This window comes from Mchenga conophoros, linkage group LG7 (assembly GCF_057382185.1).
Source record: "Mchenga conophoros isolate Kocher_MC1m ecotype Shallow Benthic linkage group LG7, M_conophoros_male_GT1.1, whole genome shotgun sequence".
Classification (NCBI taxonomy): domain Eukaryota; kingdom Metazoa; phylum Chordata; class Actinopteri; order Cichliformes; family Cichlidae; genus Mchenga; species Mchenga conophoros.
The window spans coordinates 14,639,233-14,661,253 of record NC_140532.1 but is presented as its reverse complement, the minus strand read 5'-3'; the positions used below and the strand labels follow the sequence as shown (position 1 = coordinate 14,661,253).

The following is a 22,021-nucleotide window of genomic DNA, read 5'->3' as shown; positions in this document are numbered from 1 at the left end:
TGTAATGACACCAGCTTCTATCATGTCAAGTAGCTCTTGATGTATTGTCCACCTGGGAGCAGAAGCAGATTAATGCAGCAGCACAAACATACTTTAAATACATCTGTGTTGGACTGTTTCCTCTTTTAGGCCTCTTGGTGTGTTACAGCTGTTCAGTTTCTCTCTTTTTCCCCCCAGTGACAGAGGACATCTGGCTACCAGCAGACAGACTAACAGACACCGTGCACATGGATGATACAGTATAGTGTGGGAAAACAGAGCTAAACGCAAACAAACAGGTGACCGCAAAACATAAAAGTGAGCCACTCAATGACTAGAGTTACAAAAGAGGCAGGAATCCATCTGGGAACTGAGTGTTGTGTACACTGATAAGACAGTCTGCTTGAACAGAGGTGGATAATAACCAAGCATTTGCTACAAACACACTTTTATTAGGGTGCAGACATCCATTTAATATATTAGAAAACCAACATGTGAAGCAAGGCTACATGGAATTTTACTTCAAAGGGGTATTGTTCAAGGCTAACATTTATACACAGACTGTACATAACCATGCTCCTTTGTCAGAGGAATTGATGCCGAAAAATTATGAAAATATTTAATCCAATGACAACCAAAAACCACTCATAGCATAATAGGATGTGCAATGACCTCTGATATTCACCCATTGGTAATTTCTAACTCTACTTGCTTAAAGGCAAGCAGTCGTGAGGTGGTAAACTGAAACGTTTTCTGTCTGGAGGACGGGCAAAGCCTCGCAGATCTTTAGCGCTTTGCAGAGAATAAAGTGCTGCGGTCGACCGACCGGTCAGTTTTTGTGTGTGTGCTTTTCTTTTTTTGTTTTTAAGAGCATGGAGTGTATCTGTGGTCACAAAAATATAAAAATGATGTGGGGAAGTGCATAGGTGGAGAGGTAGGTGGCTTCAAACACTTGCACATGGAAAGACAACAACCCAACAGACCTTCACGGATGACTCCCGTTGTCAGGATGATGCTGAATGTTTAAACAAGAAAAAAGAAAGAAAAAAAAAAAAAAGTAGGATGCACCGAAATCTTTCTTGCCTGACAACACATTACATTTGGACTGCGAGTAGGATGAGGGGATTGGGGGGGAAGAAATAAAAATAAATTGTGAATGTGTGTTGTGAGATGTGTTCACAAAAATAAATACTAACTGGGAACTTTAAGGCCCAGACTGTCTTGTGTGCATCGAGGAAGTACGGATAGGAGTGCACAGGAGTGCGTTGGCGCTCACCATGACGCACAGTTTTGCGTGTTGCACCAGACACAGAGTGTTCTGGCTGTTGTCGGGTCTCATGATGCTACTGTGGAAGCCTCTGGCCGCAGCCACGGGGTCTTTACTGTGACTATCCGGCATTAAGGCACACAAAAGACACGCCAGCTGTTCGCATAGAAGCACCACAATCCAAGTCATGCTGTAGTGCTCATGTACGAAGGACTTTCTGCTGCTTCTCTCCCCTTCTCTCTCTCTCGCTCTCTCTTTGGCACTGGGAGGAATGTATGGCAGGGAGTGATGGATGGATAGGTGGGTGGAGGGAGGCGGGGGGATCCCTGCTCTTCATGTCACTCTCTCTCCCTGCATCTATTTAGAGAGTTTGCTGATGACACGGATGAGTGCTCCATTTTCATCTTTAAGGCGCTGGTTGTCTGCCTTCAGGTCAACCAAAACCTGGTGGTAAAGATTAAACTCACTTTAAAACAAATTCTTTACACAATATAAATGCAGCTTTTATTTTACATTTGTCGTGGTCACATTACTGGATCAATGAGCTGTTGGATGTTAAGAGATTAATGCAGTCAACAGGTTTGTGACTCTGAAGCAAAACCCATAAAGCTTCTTTCCCAGGAGTCGCAGCGGCAGATGGATCTGCACAGATTTGACGTCGGATGCCCTTCCTTCCTGGCACAACCTTCCCAGGGTTTTCCATCTCCTCCCAGTCTTGAACCGCAGATTCGCATTAGGCGAATGTGTTAATCTGCACTGTAGAGCCAAAAACTATGCACAATATAAATTTGTCCAATCTCCCCTACAAGGTCATCTCCATCTCACCGTCCTGCTATTTTTACATTTCTCTCTCGCTCCCTCTCTGGAAGTCAAGCTGACCTCACTTTCACGTCGAGGGATCAGAACTGGGTCTCTGGCTCTGAAGTCCACAGTGTCTAAGCCCAAAGGCAATGCCTGAGGTCAGGAGCACAAATGGAAGAAAGCTAGAGCTTTATTTTTTTGACATTCATGGGCTGAGCAGTGAATTTGTCCCCCATGGTCGGGTTGTCAGCATAAAGTTCCGCTGTAACATCCTGAGGTGTTGGAGAGAGGACCTCTGCCCTCATGTGCTGCCTCACAGTGCATTGAAGGCTTATTTATTTTGGCCTCTGCCCAACAACCAGCCCAACTTGCCAGATTTTTGCTTTCTGCAGCTTCATCCTCTTCCCATAAAATGAATTTAAAGTTGTAGGATTGCCATTTTGTCAAGGCTTTCCATCACAGATGAAAACGTGGTTGAAATGAGATATCCAAGAAGTGATTTTGAAAAACAAAAAAAGCAAACAACAACAAAAACAAAGGCCCTGGGAGCTGTTTGGCCGTACACAACACCTTGAAGAGGAGAGGAGCCTAAATTTATTCGAGTATAGCTTTTGCAGTTTTTTCCAGCAGGCACTGTGACCCACTGTAGCAAAATCAGCACATGAAACTAAACCACATCATTAATGACTTTGCCATTAACTTCTAAATCAGCAAGCTCAATATAAAGAACCAGTAAACAGCACTTCCTAAAGTAAAGTAACAGCTATCAGTGTAGTTATGTGTGCTTTGTTTGTCTGATTAACTACAGGGAACAAAAAGGCTGATATAGATAACAGTGCCATTTAGTATTTCTACTTTTACATTAACAGTACAGAGAATTGACATCCTGTTGATAGGCTGGTTATTAATAAGTCAACAACTCCTTTTAAACCAAAGGGTTGATTATAAATTGCTGCCTTAGCCTCCAAGCCATCAGATGTGTGATATATATATATCAGGTGTGGATAAACTAAGCATTTAACATGTTACATGTTGCTCCGTCTACAGTTCACTGAGGCTTTGAATATCAGAAGTGGAACTAATAAACCAACTTGATAGCAGAGAACGAAAAAAAAAGACAATAGATTCAAACCTGGATCTAAAGAGCTCATTGAATTTGAGTGTGATACTGTAATAAGATGTAACTGTTGCAACAGTCTCTTGTGCCCCTTCTTCTTTTCTAAATATTCCACAGCAACCTGTAAGTGGAATTACTAGAAAGTGGAAGTTTTAGCCACAAAGTTGCCGAGTCATAAACCCGTCTGCAGACTAAATAACTGCAGAGCTCCAAACCTCCGCTGGCATTAACATCAGCACAAAAAACTGTGTGCTTTCATGGCCCAGCAGCTATGTAGGTAATGTGTAGGTGGCCCAGTACTTTTTTTATATATTGCACATAACTAAACACTGGATATACAGGGAAGCAGCGAGCCTGCCTCAGTCAGGTTACAAAACTAAATATCATCTTGTTTATTTGATGTTTTAGAGTGGGTGACACGATGAGCTTTGCTTTTTTTTTTACCTTACTGATCCATTTAGCTTTTAGCATTTTTAGTTATTGATTTATAAATAGAACTATTCTGTTAAAAGCCATGCTTAATCATTTGTCTGCTGTTACACAGAAGTTTATTATCTTTCGAGAAGGCAACAAAATAACTCATTCTGTTCAGAGTCACAATGGAGACCGCAGAGACATAAGATGCCTCAAGTTGCTAAGCAACTAAATGAAGAAATTGGCTCCAACAGACACCACCCTCGTCACACCACCTGGACACGGTGCAAAACAGCTCTCTACCTTGTGCTCTCACCACACTGCTGGACAGCACAAGCGAAAGCCAAGCTAATCGAGCAGAAGCATGCAAAAGTGCCCGTGGGCATGATAAGAGTCGTTCTCAACATCTTCTCACCTTTAGCTCCTCCTCCAGCTCCGCCATTCGCCGCTCCAACATCCTTCGATCCTGGCGCCGGGGAAAATACGACATGGGAGGGTGGGGAGCAGGTAGAGAGAGAAAAAGAGAGAGTGACGTGGAAGGAGCACAAAAGTTGAGCGAAAACAAGCGAGGAAGTGGTTTGAGTGAGTAGAGAATAGAAAGCGTCAACAGACAGCAAGAGTGGCTGTAGTGTGGCAGATGAAGCGAAAACACAGCAAGTAACATCATTAGCAAGGGATGCATTACCTTCCTCTCCCGCTCCAGCAGGGCTGAACAGTCAGTCAGACGCTCCTGTCTCTGTTGAATACAATAAACCACGTTTACATAACCCGCACTGGTATTTTTACATGATCACATGCAGGCCTGTATGCAAAAAGACATCGAAAAGGTACACCCTGGAACCATGGACACAATAAGCCTGCATGTGAAACTGGGAGCTCACTGCTAGTAGTAGCAATCCAGAATTGTATTTGAATTCTGCTTCCTTACACGTCCTGAGGATCTGGCCCCGTACAGAGCATTTAACTGTCACAGTGCAGGCTTACAAGTGATTTACTAGAGTTTTCAAAAGTAGAATAAGAGGCAGAGCCTTCAGCATTCAGGCACCGCACCTGTGGAACCAGCTCCCAGTTTAAGTTCAGGAGACAGATTACTTTTTTTTCAGAAAACTTAAAGTTGCGACAGGATTAGGTGAACATGAACAGAACTCTCTCGTAGGTTCAGGCTGCTGGACTACACATCACTACTGCCATTAACATTTGTCTTCTCTCTCCTGTAGTTTGTGTTTTGCACTGTTTTTCCCCCTCTATGCTCTCCTTTCATCGACCAGTCATGGTAGACTGATTCTGCTGGACTTCTCTTGCTGTTAAAAGAAAGTTCTTCCATCCCACTGTTGCCAAGACCCTAATCACAAGGGCTCATCAATGGGGGCTCTCTGTCTAATATTTTAAGGACTTTAAATTTACAAAACAAAAACCATAGTTGTCAATTGGTGCTATATAGATCAATTTTAATTAGGGAAAAAAAATGTAAAAAAAATTACTAAATAAATAAAAATTAAAAATATCCAAATTCTAAGAACCTTTTTAATCTAGTAGCGGTCTCACTTTTCCCTCATCTGGGTAGAGAATTTGAAGGGTTGCCTACGGATCACTGACTGTACAATACACTCCCATTGGAGAATACAAAAAAAAAAAAATAATAATATGCAGAAGGTATGAAACCAGGATTCAAATGCAGTCGAAGGCTTAAAACAAAGGGAACATTATATGGGTTTCTATATTTAGCAATAGTATTTGAAATGAGGTTGAAAAAAATCATAAGCAGTAACAAAGAACCTGCCCTACTAGTTCCACCACTATGAGCTTCTTGCTTTGACTCTGCGTGGTGAAAGACGACAAGAACAGTTTCTGTTTGACTTTTTGTGTGTATTTGTTGTCACCTGCGTGGCCTTTTCCAGATCCAACCTGGTCTGAGTGACACTCCTCTGAGTGTCCTGGAGCTGTGACTGGAGCTGGCTGTTTTGTCTGGAAACCTCCTCAAACAACTGACAAACACCACACACACACACACACACACACACACACACACACACACACACACACACACACACACACGCACGCACGCACGCAATGAAGAGTTAGGACAAATAAGGCAAATGTATCGCATGATCTCAACAGCGATACATTTGCTGTCGGTTCACCTTCTTAAAGTCCTTCGTCTCAGATCCTCCTCCCCGTGTACGGTCGCTATAGGATGAGTCCGACCTGGTTATATGAAAACAAAAAGGTCATCCACACTGTGAATGGAGAAAATTCAGATCAATCAAAAGTGGGATTCATACCTGGAACTCAAACGTTGGTCTGTCTGTAAACAAGAGGGGGGGAAAGCAAATACCTTACAGCTCTTTTCTTAAGTTACATTCTAATGAGATCACAAACAAGAGTTCACGCAGACCTGTGAATTGAGCCCACTGGTGGAAAACTCTTCCTCTCCACTGGGATCATTGTCTTCACCCTGCAGACGACACAGACAGAACAATAGGTTCTTACAGACATTGGCCCACAACAATCTACTAACTTTGTGTTGCACTCCGTCTCCGTTTTTTGCAAAACACTGGGAAATGCCTAAAGGCTGCCGTGTGGTGGGACACACTACTGGAGTACAGAACCAACACTTATGCAAGCTCCCGAACCAAAAAACAGAGACGGACGGGAGTTAAAGGTGGTTAAGATGAGACGCATGAGCAGAAATATTACAGTACTGTGCAAAAGTCTTAAGCCACCCCCGATTTCTTTATATGTTGGTAGGAAAATGGTAAATAAATGGCATCAATTTACTGACCAATTTCTGCTATTTTTTTTTTTAAAAAAAAGAACACACTTCACACAGTACTGACCTATGCCAAGGTTTGAACCAGTAGCTCTTTGGAAATCAACAAACAATAACATTCCTTTCAACATGGTCAGGTACAAGGACTGGACTGGACTTGAATGAGTGAAAAATAAGCCAATGTCCAAAGCAAAACTTTGGAAGACTTTCAGAAAGTCTGGAGGACTATTGGATGGCTCATTGGAAGTGAAACCCAAAAGAGTTAGGGGTGGCTCAAGACTTATGCACAGTACTGTATGTTTAGCTGCGATGCAAGCATTTTGTCATTGAGCAGTCCAATAATCAGATATAAATTTGTGTCTACTACATTTCTGTGAGTTAACTCTTTTCCTACAAAGACGACCTCCCTGTATCCTTAATGGCTTTTGATGCAAACCCAGTCATTTTGTTACATAAGCTGAAGTATGACGACCTGCTCGGTTCAGAGAAGAGCTTCGACAGTTATCTCTAGTAGGCTTTCAAGGGGTAAACAGTTAAGCTAAATCAATTTGATAGTCTGCATTTTTTATTAGACTTGAATGTGAATAATTCACAAAGCCAGGAGAAACGTTACCATGTTTGTAACTTGTTTAGCCAAATGCAATAACTTACTAATGCAAAGCTAACATTAGATTCTTACCAGAAAAATAAACAGAGCGCCAAAAAAAATCTTTTCACTTGAAAACTAAAAGGTTTTTGGCCAGCTAAAGGCACTTTAAGAGTTTTAGCTCTCTAGTGAATATTAGAGTGCCTGACTGTTTTTCCCTTCAGTGTGATGCGTTGTGCTCCTTCTTCATAAAACCCTAAAGTCAAGTTTTCCCCTTATTCCTCCTCATCGTACACATCTTCGTTTTCTATTTTCTCTCGCCAAATTTGTCTCTTCTTATGAGCATATCCATCCTGCATTTCATTTTTCAGATTAATAAGCAGAATTTACCTCCCCGGTCCTCTGTGCCTTCCTCCTGGCTTGAATTTGCCTCCTCTCATTGCGCTCCCTGGCCCATCGCTCTGTCTCGCTCTCCCCTGTGTTGGCCTCCACATCTGGAACAAAGCCAGACAGCAGCCTTTTAAGACCAAACTAATGTTTGCGAGCAAAAACCACACGCTGATGAGCGAAGGAAATGTGAAAACAAAAACCCAAACAAGCAACAAGGGCGGCAGCCTACCTCTTCTGTCAGAGGTCTGAGGTCTAGGTGTGCCAGCAGGTTGTGTGAGGCCCAGCAGGTCTGACTTCTGCAGGCTGGCAATACGAGACCTCCAGCTCAATTCCTGTAAACACAGCATCCCCTACTTTGTGACGTCACATGGTGTTACATAAGGACAGCAGTCAACAGGCCTCTAAAGTGCCGGCTCTCACCCCTTCCTCGCCCTTCTTCTGCTTTGCTTCTTTCTCCTTCTCCTCTTCCTTTTCTCTCCCTTTGTTGTCCGTCTTCATGGTCTGTATGGTCTTCTCTGCCTCCTGCAGATCTGTTAGCGTTACCCCCTTGAGGTGAAAGAAAACACAGTCAAGCGCCAAACTGACACAGCCTCTATCAGTAGGGCGAACATCTGAGCAAGTATCCCCACCTGAGTGGAGCGGCGGGATTGCCGTGCATGTCGGGAGCGAGCTTTCCTCTGCGCCTCTGCCTCCTCATCCCGCACTGGTGTCAGGTAGGACCTACATTAGCCGAAACGCAAGTTTAGCAACAAAGTCGCGCCCTTCGACATCCTCAAAGACACGCTTATCACTCACTTGCGCCTCTGCTTGGCTTCCTGTTCGCCTGCGGTCGTGCTCTGAGAGTTGGAGGTGGTAATGGCTGGTTGATCCTTCTTTTCCGTCTGTTCCTGAGGAAGTCTTTTCGTAGAAAGAAAGATGAAAGTTGACTCATATTGGTCCAAAGGAAAAAAAATTAAAAAAATCGTACATGCAGTGTAAAATGAAAAATACCTCTGAGCCAAGACACTATTAAGGCGGCCGAGTCCAGCAGAGCTCGTTCCTGTGCTAGCTGAGGTCACGGTGGGGTCATCCAGTCTCTTTCCATAAGATGAGCTGGAAACAAGACAGAACCCATTGGAAACTCAAAGGCACCTTTCACAGCCGCGCACAAATTAGCGTTTGCCGTTAGGGGACAGTGACAATTACACACAAACAGCAGAGTTAGACGGGCAGTGAGCAGCATGACTGACCTGTGAAGCAAAGACGGGGTGGAGCTAGTGAGATCATTTCCTGACTGACTATTGAAGCGTCGGGTGTAAGAGGAGCTACGGCTTAGCCAACTGAGAGAGAGACACACACACACACACAGGGTGACAAGGGGACATATGCAGGGATTCGGATTCTGGCTTCACAAACGCGGACGTGTATGAGAGTTGAGGCCCACCTGTTGGAGTTGTCAGCAGTGTTATCTGGAATACTGAAGAGTCTCCGTGTTGGATTGGGCGGCACTCGAGCAAGCCTTGGTTCCTGAGCGCGAGGGGGAAGAGATCAGTTTGTCATTTATTTATGTGACTCAGTGAATGGAGGCAGTAAAGAAGCCTTTATTTGGCCTGTCAAGCTAGATTTATAGAAGTACGACTGTGGTTTCATGAGTGTATAAACCTATGAATCACGCGAGCGCCTGCGTACCTTGGTGTCAGCCTCAGAGCTGAGGCGGGGGCTGGAGGCAGAGCGGCTCATGCCGAGGCCGGACTCTGGAGGTCTGCTGGTGTCCTGGCTGGGGTCAGATAGCCCAGCTGAGCCCAGAGTCACAGAGCTGTCCGCCTTCCTCAGAGATGTTCTCCATGACCCCGGGGCTTCAGTGACTGGAGGCTTGCTTAATTCCTGCTACACACACAGTCAACATTTTTATTATCCTGCCTTGCTGTCACACAGCCGTACATGCATCTCATGTGCTCCAAGTCTTTTTCCCGTTTACCCTTTTCACTTGGCTCGCAGTGGTGCTTGTTGACATGGAGGTAGGAAGCAGATTGGTGGTGTTGCGCTTGTTGTTCAAGTTGTTTATGATTTCTCGCTTTTTCGCTTTCTCTGCAAGAGTGCAAAGGTTATTAAAAATGCTCTTTTGCCTTCTTTGTATGAGCGCAAAGGTCATTAGGATTAATCAATAACAATAACTCTGAACTATAAACACAGCCAGCAGGTACTTCAAAGCAGAAACAGCTTCTCTCACCTGACTCTGCATCGCTCTCAGACTCGCTCTCCTCCTCTGAGCTGGAGCTGCTCGAGGCTTTCGCCTGGCCCTGAGACTGGTTCTGTCCCGCCTGGCCCTCCTCCTCCTCGTCCTCTGCCGGACTGCTCTGCAGGGCAGGAGGCGGAGGGTGCTTCTCCCGCTCGTGGAGGCAGATCTTCTCCTTGCTGCTCATACGAGAGATAGAAGTCCTGCAGGGGCGGGGCCAAGGTGGGGGTGGGGGGTGGGGGGGGGTGGAACAACAGGTGGCATGCAGGGAGCTGATCAGTGAGGGTAATCATTCCATGTGCAGCCAATTAGAGCGAGCATGCATCAATCAAGACCTCGGTAGGTGAAACAGTGGGTCATTTTCTGTGCCGCCGTTTCTGCTTCGTTTGTAATTGTGGCCAATTGCTTTGCACCAATTCGAGCCGTTTCCTTAAAGTGAAACGTTGAAATCATTCACACAGATTAAGGAGCAGCCACAGAAGTGAAAAGAACAAAAAAACAAATGCTGTCTCTCAGTGCCACACTACATATTAATGGTAAATAATATGGTTTACGTGCACATTTGGCCCTATTAACCAAGACATCAACAGCAAAGCACCCATCCTCTGAAAAGTGTTTGAATTATACTTGTTTTTACTCGAGAAGGAGAAACAGTGAAAAATGGCATTCAAAGATAAAATAAGACATCTTTTCACGGAGAAACAAAGTATGCGTTTATATCGTCAACAACACTTAGAGGGCAATCATTTTATACTACCTGAAAAACTTAAAACATCCTCGCTTAGTTCTACATGACTTTTCAATTCAACATTACAGAGAAATATTTATGCTTTAGTCAGTTTCTGTTTCTTTTACCCCGCTTGACCAACTTCTACCGGTTTTTGCAAAGTTTTGAAAAAGTCCTTTATTTCTACTGTCTACTGCATATTGTTAGCACACAAAGAAACATGCTGGGATAACAACAGGACACCTTGGGACACTCTCCAAAGACACATTGTTTACCTTTAGAGTTTCCTGGTTAAATTAATGTTAAAAAAAATGTTATAAAAAATGTATATATTTTTTCTTTTTTTTGTGGAGCTTTTAATCAACTGCTTGCAAACGCTTGCACTGCTGCATGAGAAGTCACAAATTTGAAAACCTTTTTCTGACATTACATCATATCCTGTGCATCTACTGCTCTACTATTCCGTTCCACCCTTTTGGCCTGGAAGGCCCTTCGTACTAAGAGCAAAGAGGATCCTACAAATTTAAGACTGTTTAGTCTTTAATATCTAACGTGAAGGAATATGACAGCATTATTTGAATGTCTTTAAGTCACTGGCATTTTTTTTTCCATCTGTAATTTTGTTTGTTTTTGTTCTTGGAATCTTTCATGTACAGAAAAAAAGAATCCATCTACCTAACCATCTCAACCATCTTTAAATGTATGAAATACATCTTTAACACTGTTTTCTTGATCCCCTGTTTACATGAGCACATCACATCGGATGTTCTGTGAGCGAGCACACCAACCTTCACTGTAGTTTTTACGCTGCATATACTGCGATGTTGGAATTTACTCGTATCACCCACCATTTTATTTTACTGTTAATATATTTTTTTCCTTCTAGTGTTTGATGGCAAATATAGTCTTGCTAGGGGGACTTAATTATTTGTTGTAAGCAGTGTTGGGTAAGTTACTTTAAAAAAGTAATTAATTACTAATTACTTAGTCAATATTGTATTTAAAATACTTATCTAATTACTGTGTCTGAAAAGTAACTTAATTACTAAATAAGTAATTTACTAAATACTTCTTAAAACCCCTATAAACCTTGAGTGGACAATCAATAGAAATTAAACTCTTTAAATAATAAATACATTTTTTAAAGACGGAGACTCTACAGTACGCAGCGGTAGCATCTCTTCCACAATGTAGCCTGCAATCATTTTTTAAGCTCACCTTCAGACGCTTTCTGTGCTGCTGAAGTAAAATCAAGTTTTGCCTGCTTGGCAGGAGTTGCCGCGGTGTTATCCATGGATGATGAACAAGGATCACTCGGAAGTGTTTGTCTATGCTCTCGTGTCAGGCGCTTCAGTAGATTACTCGTGCTATTAACAGCAGCCGATAGTTTTTTTCTCCCCAGGACATAGCTTACATATTACTGTAATATTCTTGTCTGCTTGTTTCAGAAAGGTGAAGAGACGGGAATATGTCCATTTCATAAAACAGCCACTCGCTTCAGCCGAGTCCGACATCTTCCGCTTTAGAACAGCGGTCCCCAACCCCCGGGCCTCGGACCGGTACCGGTCCGTGAGTCGTTTGGTACCGGGCCGCGAGAGTTGAGGCTCAGGTGTGAAATGTATAGTTTTCAGGGTTTTTATCGGTTTTCAGCGTTATTTTGTTATCGTTTTTATCGTTTACTCAGTTTTCCTGGGTCTTTTCAGGTATGGTTTATGCCCGACAATATTTTCATGGACCTTAAGGTGGCACCTTAAGACACCTTAAAGGACTTTAAGGTGTCGCGGATAAATACAACAAAATAAAACTAGTACCGGTACCGAAAAAAAGAAAATTTATTCATACCGGTCCGTGGCGCAAAAATTGTTGGGGACCGCTGCTTTAGAATACGACTATGCAGCAAACTGGCGCGAAATGATGTGCACCTGCACTGCAACGATGTTAAAGCGGCAGAGTTTACTTCTACGTTTAGAAGACAAATTATTGAAATTAAATAATGATATTCAGCCAGTTTAATTATTTTACAATGTAACGCAAGTAAATTGTAAGTAACTGTAATTAAAATACCTAAAAATGAACAGTAATTAGTTACTCTACTTTTTCAGTGGAAAAGTAATTTAATTACAGTAACGCGTTACTTAGTAACGCATTACACCCAACACTGGTTGTAAGCTGCCATTTGCAACAGGCTGGATTTAGCATTTACAATGTGATCAGCAGTGTTGGGGAGTAACGGAATACATGTACCGCCGTTACGTATTTAAAATACAAAATATGAGTAACTGTATTCTGTTACAGTTACCGTTTAAAAAGGTGGTATTTAGAATACAGTTACTTTGTTGAAATAAATGGATTACACTGCGGTACTTTCCTGTTTCATTTTGTCGCGGGTCAGGACTGTTTGGGTTTTGTTTGACAGCTACGTTCTGTTGTTCCAGGTGGCAGCGTTACGGTTGCCATGGTTACAGGGTGACGCTCTTTCTCTGCGTGTTTCCTGGGTGAGAGAGCGGCTTTTTGTTGTTGTTGTGCTAAGCAGGATGCTACATGCTCTAAAGAATGTAGCCTCATGGGCAGTGTAGTCCGTGCTGCTGGGAGAATGGACTGCCATACCCGTTATGTGTCTGTGAGCGCGAGGAGGGAGAAAAGGGCGAGTGGAAAACTACGAGTTATCATCGAGCAGAAACAGGAGCTGGAAGCATGTAAATATAATAATAACCACTGCAGCCAAGAAGAGTGCCTGACGAGCCCAGTTGTAAGTAAGCTATTAAGACGCTGTGTTCGTGTTTTCCTCCAAAACAATAAGTTCCGTTGGAGCAGCCTTTCAACGCCTCACTCTGTTTCTCGCTAGCAAAGTTGACCCAGACAACGAAGTAAAGCTATTTTTCGGCTACGAGCCCAACTCGGAGCCCGACATATTAGTCAGAGGTCCCTTTAATACGGTTCGGAGCCGCGGACCTTCAGTAACAGTCATAAATCACAGCAATAGTACATTCACGTAGTTGTAAAAAAGCATGATAATATATTAAGTAATCCAAAGTATTCAGAATACGTTACTCTCATTGAGTAACGTAACGGAATACGTTACAGAATACATTTTGGGGCATGTATTCTGTAATCTGTAGTGGAATACATTTTAAAAGTAACCTTCCCAACACTGGTGATCAGATGCAGACTTAAAAAGAAAGCATTAATATTCAGTATGAAACTGAGAGACAGACTGCTACATCTACCCAGGTTGGTGGGTAGAAGTAACACAGCTGAAGGGATGGGAACACTGGGACTGTCACACCTGCATGCAGACAACAGCTGGATCAAGGATTACTGGGATTGGGCTGAGGAACAGCATAGCGTGTACACACTCACACACAGATATACACAAACATACGGACGCACCAACACACTGGCACTGACCTGCGTGGGCGGACTGGTACCATGGGGATATGCGAAATGGGCTCAATAACAGGAGTCTGTTTCTCTTTCTCGCTACGTAACTGAAGAGGAATATAAACAGACATAAACACAGAGAGCACTCGCCGCTGGAACGCCATCAATCATGACAGGTCTGTCCGAGCAAGTGAGATAGTCACAGTGCCTTGTGTGTGTGTGTGTGTGTGTGTGTGTGTGTGTGAAGACAGACTCACAGCGTTCTGCTTCTTCTGCAGCTCCTCCAGAACGTCCACGAGGTTCTCGTCTGCAACATCTAAAGGTGTTTGTCCCTACAAGGACAGCCACAGTGATCAGTGATGGCACATGCTAAAGCTCCAATCACAGACTGAACTGCAGAGGGAAAGCTTGTTCGCCGTGCCCTCACCACATTGTTGACGGCACCCATATCGCACATGTTGTCAACCAGCAGGCTGCACACCTCCTCCTGCCCCCAGTGAGCTGCTGCGTGCAGAGGCGTCCACCCGTCAGTGTCGCTGCAGTCCACATCCACCCTGCACTGTAACAGTACCCTGAGCGAGGTGAGGGAGTTGGGAGGAGTGGAGGTGGGGGAGAGAACAAGGCTAAGAATAAAAGCCGTTTGACTTGGCATGGTAACAAAATTAAACAAAAGTCAACAAGCTGCTCTTATGTGTGCACTTATGCTCACTTCAGGACTTCAATGTAGCCTTTGGCAGCGGCGACGTGTAGAGCCGTTGCCTTGGTGTTTGGGTGAGGTGTGAGTGTGCCGTCTCCTGCCAGCACCGCCATGGCATCCCGGAGCATGATCCTCTCCTCTTCCTTTCGGGCCGTATCCACGTCTATTCCTGTGACAAGCAGTGACAACCTCGAGTTAAGAAGCACTTCAAAGCATCTAAAACTCCCCTTCCATTTAGATCTATGATGAGTGATGACATCGGGGTTACAAGTCAGGTTTAATGTACTCTAACTTAAGTTTTGTTTACGAAAAGCTTACAAATATCAGGACAATTCTGTAAGTAAAGCATCCCACACACAAAAAAATAAATACTTGTGAGTGTAAATTTATCTCATATACGTCATCTGTGCTCCCGGTTGTATTTGGATCTCAGCTAACACACATTCGACAGAGATAAAAGCACAAGCCTGGAGTCCAGAACAATTAAGGTCACAGAACATTTGGTGCACGGCCGCTGTCCTTGTTTCTTTGCCTCCTTTTGGAATGAACAGGAAAAAGGAAAAAATGAAGTTCTGAGGCTCCATATTTATAAAACAAAAAACAAAAACTGAAGCCTGAGCTCTGTATGATTTCCTGATTATTGCTGCTTGTGAAAAACTAACGCAACCGGCACCAAAGCTGTGTAGAATCATCAGTATAGTTAATTCCTTGAAATACTCCCAACATCATCGCTTCGGTTGACTAACACATGTGAGCTCACGTTTGTTTTCAGTCTTCTAACTTCAGTAAGATTACTGACTGTACATAAAAGTTCTCTTTTAATTTGGCATCATCACTCATCACACTGAAAATTTGATTTTCGGTTTCAGGATTGCAGGTTTGGCTGATTAAAGGACCTAAAAATACAGATAACACGGAAACGCACAATATCCGATTACAAGCAACCTTGCATTTGTGTTGATTCTACACAAAAGTAGGGTTTATATTGTCTTTTAATTATTAAGATGGATGTGCACATCCCAACAGAACTGACAACCTTGAATCAAGCCCCCGTGCGCTCACATTGGGAGCAGTTATCTTGCACAATTGCCCATATTTCTCGTGTGATTAACCTTAAAACTGAGGAAGCATTTCAAGGCTAGGATCTCAATCGATACTGTGCCCAAGTCCAGCTGAACTGTACCTGGAGCCACATCCTAAAGTGCACTAGAGTACGGCACCCAGCAATCACAATAGTCAAACAAGCTAATGTGACTGCATGTTATGAGTCACTTAGAGGGAGGACACCAGAAAGGTGGAGAGGAGAGGTTCCAATTCTCCCGTTTTTGTTGCTTTTACCTTGTTTTTTAATTTCAGCTTTCAGGAGCCTTTCCATTGCATCTTCTGTGGCAACATCCAGAGGAAGCTCTCCCTCGCTGTTCACTGCTCCAACATGAGCACTGTGTTCTATCAGATACCTTAAAAAACAAAGATACATTTGTCAGATAGCAACGGTAAAACCTGAATGGAGGATAAACGAGTTTTCTTGGCACCCTCCGATGAGCTTTTGGCCTTCAGTCAAAAGGAAGATCACTGGTTCACTGAGTTTAAAATACATTTTTATTCAAGTCAAGTAACACCGACTGTTAGCCTTAAATGTATGTCGACCGATTGTGCAGTCAACCCCCTCTCCAGAAGGCCAATCACGAGCCTGGGAAAACCCTGAATGTGTGTGAGTTTTATGTGTGTTATCTAACACTGATTTACGTCTGTGTTTTCTAATCCCTCAGCACCACTCGGCTGTGATGTGACAAAGTGATGGTGGTCGACACTCACTTAGCAATCTGGATGAAACCGCAGGAGGCTGCAGCATGCAGAGGAGTCCAGCCCTCGTTGTCTCCTCTGTTGACGTCGCTCCCGTTCTCCACCAGGAACTGCACCATCTCAGCGTTTTCATCAATGCAGGCCTGCCAGAGGACAAACGTCCGCATGATTGATTGCCATGTACAAGTGTTTACTGTTTATTCTGACATTAACAAATGGATGCCAGTCTGAGTACAGTTTCAGTACAGTAGAGGAGGTCTCTGACCCACTTCACCATGGTTCGTTGCTAAAGGCAAAACTCCAGACTCTTCCAAAATCTGTTAAACTCAACCAAAGCAGCGGGGCTAAAACAATGACTACTGTGTGTCTCCTTGCTGTAATGACTTTCTGCTAAGTGGGTTGCTAAAAGCCCTCAAGTACTTTCCAAAACAGTCATTTTGCAGCACAAGTGAAACAGCGATTCTATTTAGCAGCTTTTCCTCAAGCTAGGTCGAGCAAAGAATCTAAGTGTGATCAAACACAAGTCCCGGGATAAATCCCACGAGGACCTCATGGGATTTTGCTATGATAGGTTACTTTGATTTAAGTTAATATTTATTAAAAAGAGCCAGATGGAAGGTTCTTGTACTGAATAAGTGTTTTTTTTGGCTGCTTTTTCACTCATTTTCAGCTGATGGTTTTCAGAGGAATGTTTTTATTTGGTTTTTTAAGCCACTTAACTCTGACCTATGAATCATTCAAAAACTAACTCAAGAGATAAACCAGTTTTGAATCTAAACGTAACAGTCAACTTCACCAATAACCACTTTTAATTGGCAGCTATTAGCTAACGACAACATTTCCCGGCATGGTGTGCAGTGTGTCCTTAAACACTGAGGAAACAGAACAAGTGGATGACAAAAGGAGATGTGGGTAGCTTTAAAAAATAAAAATAAAAAAACTGGCAAATGGACAGTCTCTTAAAGTCATGGCCTTAAGAAATAAGGAAAAAAAGAATCCAGCCGAGACCAGAAAGATGGATCTGGCCTTTCATCCATCTACTGTTTGCTCTGGTCTCATCAGAACGGTGGCTGTCAATAAGCCATTTTTAATTAAGGGAAACGGGGAGAAAAGCCTGAGGTATGCGCCAAATTACACAGGAACTGGACTGAAAATCAGTGGCAGCACCGATTCCTCACGCCTGATGGATTGACGGATCCAAATTTGAAGCTTTGAGCTCAAAAAGGCAGCCAACATCCAAAGAAGAGCATCGAATGTCTTTCAAGAAGCCTGGAGAACAATTCCTGAAGAGTACTCAAAGAAATGATAAGAAAGCTTGCCAAGGAGAGTTCAGGCCGTGTTGAAGAATAAAGATGGTCATACCAAATACTGACTTTCAAAGGCATTAAATATGAACAAGCTTCATTTTTAGCTTGTATAATGTATTTCCATGCATGTTTGCAAATGTTTCCGTATCTACCACTACACCAATTTCACATTTTCCTATCAAAATATAAAGAAATGAGCCGTAGCTCAGAATCTGTGCGAAGACCAAATAAATAAAATGTTAATAACACAAAAAACTAAAAATATATTACTAGCGTCTGTACCTACTCTTTGATGGTGTAAGAATCAGACAGGGAGTAACATAAGATTATGCTTTTGTTATTCTTCATTTTTGGGTGAAAACTGATGTAGACACTGACTTTATAAATAGCATTATTAGTTAATTTACGAATGTCTTTTAATTACAGGGATGCACTGATATATTAGCTCACATTCACTAATGTTTAACTGTCAATTTAGAGCAGCGTAAATGTTCACTGACTGAACTTTGCAGCACTCCATAATTCCATTCACCTGTCTATGAAATATTAGTAATGCTCTGTGTTTGTGAGTCTCTACTTCAAAAGTAAGATAATAAGTAAGACAATAGTTTACTCAATATGTGATATTATGGCAATTTTGAACATTTTCCTATATTCTGAGTATTTTTTATTTAATATTTGCAGAAAATTTGCCTCCTATCAGGTGACCTACGCAATCGTCTCGTAATCAAAAGCGGTCGTGAGCGTGCAACGCCCTCGAGCTCTGAGCAAACATTTAGTCACCACAAGTTGCAGTCGGTTGCAGAATGTGAAAAAATTATTTTCTAGTTGCAAGGAGGTTTCTTTCCTATTTTAACTTGTGTAACTTTGAATTAGGATGCGGTTTTGTCATGCTGTGTGCGTCCAGTGTTGGACGATTTTTTCAGTAAAGTCGCTTTAATGCAAGTTTGCTCGGCTAACACCATCTCGGGAAGGCGGTGCATGAGATGAGCATTTTCATTGATTTGATGATAATATCGATATTTGGTGTCCCGGTATCGGTACGATATGAAAAATATCATGACATTATGCTGCCCCACGGCTATTATAGCCTACGACTAAAACTAGGCGGGAAATAAATATTTGAAGTAACAAAATAAAATCAAAAACTACACTTTTGAAGTTTTTGTCTTATTTAACTTTGTCAACAAAATCAGCACGAATAGGCTTTGGTAAATACTTTTGTGTTTACTGGAAAAACCACATGTGTGGCTGTGAATCAGGTCTTTGCATTGTGATCGCCGCCCTGAGCTTCTGAATAATTAAAGAACACTAAAACTAAAACTGGCACCCTCTCTGAAAACTAGCTAAATTGAACAGAAGAGAACGTTTTCAATCGTAAACAATGAAACCACTCTTTATTAAAAGAGGGATCATGGTGTGCCATCTTTTTAGTGGGTACCTGTTGGCAATGAAGCTATTCCTCTGTATTTTATCTCATATATGCATGTATGCAAAGACAAGCTGCTGCAGACTCACTTTGGAAGAGTTTTCGACGATGCTGCTTCTCCAAAACGAGAGCGATTCTGAGTAATCAATAAGTGAAATCAAAAGTGACGGTCCATATTTTAGATACAGTGCCAACACAGTTTCTCCTGCTCTCTCAGAGTTTGCATATATGTAAACATCTGTAATACTCTGAAATACAAATGAAGTTTAAAAAAAAACTTTTCTTTTTTTTAAAAAAAAAAAAAGCTGTCAATACATTTCACTAAAAACTACAAATGTTAACTTCACGAAGAAGGTTGCAAAGTCATACGGATTCCTCCTCTGGGGACTACAGTGTTTATTTAAACATTATAATAAATTTAGTGGCAATCTACTGCGTAGTTGCCGAGATCGGCCTGGGCCAATGCGGCACATAGCCAGTGGCATGGCTATAAATACTTGATAAAGGTGGAGATTTGTCTTTTTGTGACTCTGAAGCAAAGCTGAACTGAATACTAACAAAACGATTAGTTTAATCTGCACTGGTGTCTCATTTCACTGATGTCAGCAGGTGAGATGATATTTACTCAAAAAATGTGACGTTACCGAAGCAGTTCTTCTGTGGGACGTCACAGCGCCAAGTGTCTGTAACACGTACAGAAACGTCTCCATCAGGCCTGTCTTAAGCCACCTAAGAGGCTTTTCTTTTAGGCTAAATCAACTAATCACAAAGCTGGGGAAAGCCTCCTCCTTCCCTTTTATAATATGAGAGATTTAGGCAGGTAATGCATGGGAAAAAAAACAAAAAACAAAAATGTGATCATTGTAAGAGCTGAAAATGGGGCTCAGTAACAGCCGGAGTGGGGGGGGGCGGGGGTCGCCCACTAATGGAGTGGGTGCTCTGAGCTGAATGAATGAACAGTGGGTACTTCTGGCACCCTGCGTGTGACGACGGTCCATACACACACATACACACACTCTCAGCAGACTCCTTCACTGGGTCATCAAGTGACTCATTGTGAAAATCGCCTTTGACAACAGCAGTTTGTGCTGTTTGAGGCATGTTTTCCATTTCTTCATCCGAAATCCCTAAAGTCCCCTCCATGGGGAACTGGCAAAGGGAAGGAGAAAGAGAAACAAGAAGAGGAGGAGGAGGAGGAGGGAGAAGACAGAAAAGGCTTTGGATGAAGAGGATGGAAAGTTTGGAGAGTGCGGGCCCTATATTTAATTCGAGTTTCCAGGCAACCGATGAGCAATAGGGGGAGAGAGGGATGGAGGGCAAGGAGGGTGACCACACTGGGTGACCGGTCGGACATGTGGAGCCACCAGAAGACTCATCTGAACCAGCCGTGGTGGGGCAAATTCACTAAACTGCCTCAAAATTGGGAGGGAAAAACCACATCTGCATGAGCACGCAGGCCAGAGGACTTCGAAGCAGATCTTTTCTGTATGTTCTCAGGAATCCTGGTCAAAACTCATCTGACCCTGCTTTCACTTTATGAGATGAGACAGCAATGTGTTTACCACACAGTGCCATTAAAGTGGAGGAAATGCTGCATCACCGAGGGCCTGTGTGACAGTGATGGTGTCCAGAGTGAGCCTGGGTGTTATGACTTAAGTCAAGAGCAGGGACAAGAGGAGGACTTGAACATGCACCGAACAAGTCCAGCCTGTCTTCGACTCATGAACGCAACAATCACGAAAACTGCAATAATAAATGTAAGGGTGAAAACTTCAGTTATAATGCCCTCCCTCTTTTCTTTTTTGCTTTAAGACCTTTAGATAGGACGGTGAAACTCTCTCTCCCACTACTTTCCTGACTCTTCGGCAGGGCCTGTATGCCACAAGCCTGCCCATAACTGTCTAAAAATGGTCCACCAGGCTCTTTGGTTTTTACCGTCTGCTGCCCTCTCGTTCGCTTTTTTTTACGCCATAAAAAGAAGCCTGTAATTTACTAAATGCAACAGTGCGGATCAGACAGCCTCCCAACGGGCTAATAAACCAAGTTTGCTAGTGTTAAACAGGCCAGAAACTCTTCCCGGACTTTATAAAACAAACGCACAGAGGAATGAGTGATGGATTACAGGAGCTGCTGGGCTGGAAGTACGTTAGTGGTCCATTTTACCTGTGAGTCCTCTTCGCTGTGAGGATCATTAAGGGATCAACGCTGAGCCCTTTTCCCTTTAGATGAGCGACAGTTGTAGCAACTGTAGCGATTAGCTCGGGCAGAAAGGAAAACTAGCTGCTGACAGTTAGAGGGGCAAAACTTCCTACCTGGTGAAGCGCTGTCAGTCCGTCTACGTTAGCGTGGTTGATGTCAGCTCCCTGTCGGAGCAGCGCTGCCACCTCCTCCCGGTCTCCGGCGGAGCAAGCAGCCATAAATACGGCTCCTTGGGCGAACCGAACTTTCGCCCGGCGCGTTCCGGAACCGCTCGAGATTTCCCGGGACTCCGAACCCGTCTGATCCGTCTCTGAGCCCAGCCATCGCTGCAGCTGATCCTGCCGTCGCTGCTTGGCAGCTTCGGACCGGGAATGGTCAGTGGCCGCCATCTTCCCTGGTCTGTCCCGGACAGATTCAGCTCATGGTACGAGGAGAGAAGCGGAGTGCCGTGTTTGGATTCCGCACCCCCGCCCTCAACACACCTCCCGGACTGCGCCCCCTGGCGGACAACACGACATAGCGAACTTCTGCGACTGAGTGGCAGTTCTGCGCTGCCTTCAGGAACTACTCGGAAGTTTCCCTGTTATTTTTTTTTTTTACCACAACCACATCAATTTAAGGGGAAAAAAAGTTCAGACAGTTAAGATGACCAACCACACAATCAAAGAAATAACACAGATTCCCTTTTAATATTTGTTATATTATATATTTATTATATTATATATTGCAACACAAACACAAAATTATATAAGTAAATACAACAGTTTTTATGTTTTTCTGTCATATTATTTTAATGCTCGTTTTTTTCTTTTTTCTTTTTTTTTCTTGTTTTGATCTTTATGAATAGAATAGAATGCCTTCATTGTCACTATACAGATGCATCTCCTACTCAGTGCAAACATGGCGGTGGGGGGTAAATACATATGAACAGTATTTAGA

The 22,021-nt window shown here is 43.1% G+C and overlaps 1 protein-coding gene across 7 annotated transcripts; it reads right to left on the bottom strand.

Moving 5' to 3' along the window:
• Nucleotides 1–410: 410 nt before the first annotated feature.
• LOC146569797 (protein phosphatase 1 regulatory subunit 12A) lies at nucleotides 411–21,590 on the bottom strand. Of its 7 annotated transcripts, none has more exons than XM_085282347.1 (25): nucleotides 21,196–21,590; nucleotides 16,160–16,290; nucleotides 15,683–15,801; nucleotides 14,357–14,513; nucleotides 14,075–14,219; nucleotides 13,905–13,979; nucleotides 13,675–13,754; nucleotides 9,534–9,742; nucleotides 9,282–9,391; nucleotides 8,993–9,190; nucleotides 8,748–8,830; nucleotides 8,554–8,643; nucleotides 8,315–8,416; nucleotides 8,120–8,221; nucleotides 7,954–8,044; nucleotides 7,745–7,870; nucleotides 7,554–7,674; nucleotides 7,325–7,428; nucleotides 5,974–6,033; nucleotides 5,861–5,883; nucleotides 5,720–5,783; nucleotides 5,459–5,563; nucleotides 4,264–4,314; nucleotides 3,994–4,044; nucleotides 411–1,690 (listed from the first exon to the last, which is right to left on the bottom strand). In XM_085282347.1, the coding sequence occupies exons 1-25, from the start codon at nucleotides 21,469–21,471 to the stop codon at nucleotides 1,604–1,606; spliced, it is 2,760 nt and encodes a 919-aa protein (XP_085138473.1). In that variant the 5' UTR covers nucleotides 21,472–21,590; the 3' UTR covers nucleotides 411–1,603. The 7 variants fall into 7 exon arrangements, with proteins under 7 accessions (XP_085138473.1, XP_085138474.1, XP_085138478.1 ...); XM_085282348.1 differs by having other exon boundaries at nucleotides 8,993–9,187; XM_085282352.1 differs by having other exon boundaries at nucleotides 9,534–9,718.
• Between the last annotated feature and the right edge of the window lie 431 nt (nucleotides 21,591–22,021).

Bases quoted from the DNA above. Each gene is read 5' to 3' on its own strand.
- LOC146569797 (XM_085282347.1), bottom strand. From the start codon at position 21,471: ATGGCGGCCACTGACCATTCCCGGTCCGAAGCTGCCAAGCAGCGACGG. The intron at 8,222-8,314 runs GTATTTTTCATT...TTCTACGAAAAG, and splicing joins AATAGTGTCTTGGCTCAGAG to ACTTCCTCAGGAACAGACGG. The intron at 1,691-3,993 runs GTGAGAAGATGT...CTTTACCACCAG, and splicing joins AGCTGGAGGAGGAGCTAAAG to GTTTTGGTTGACCTGAAGGC.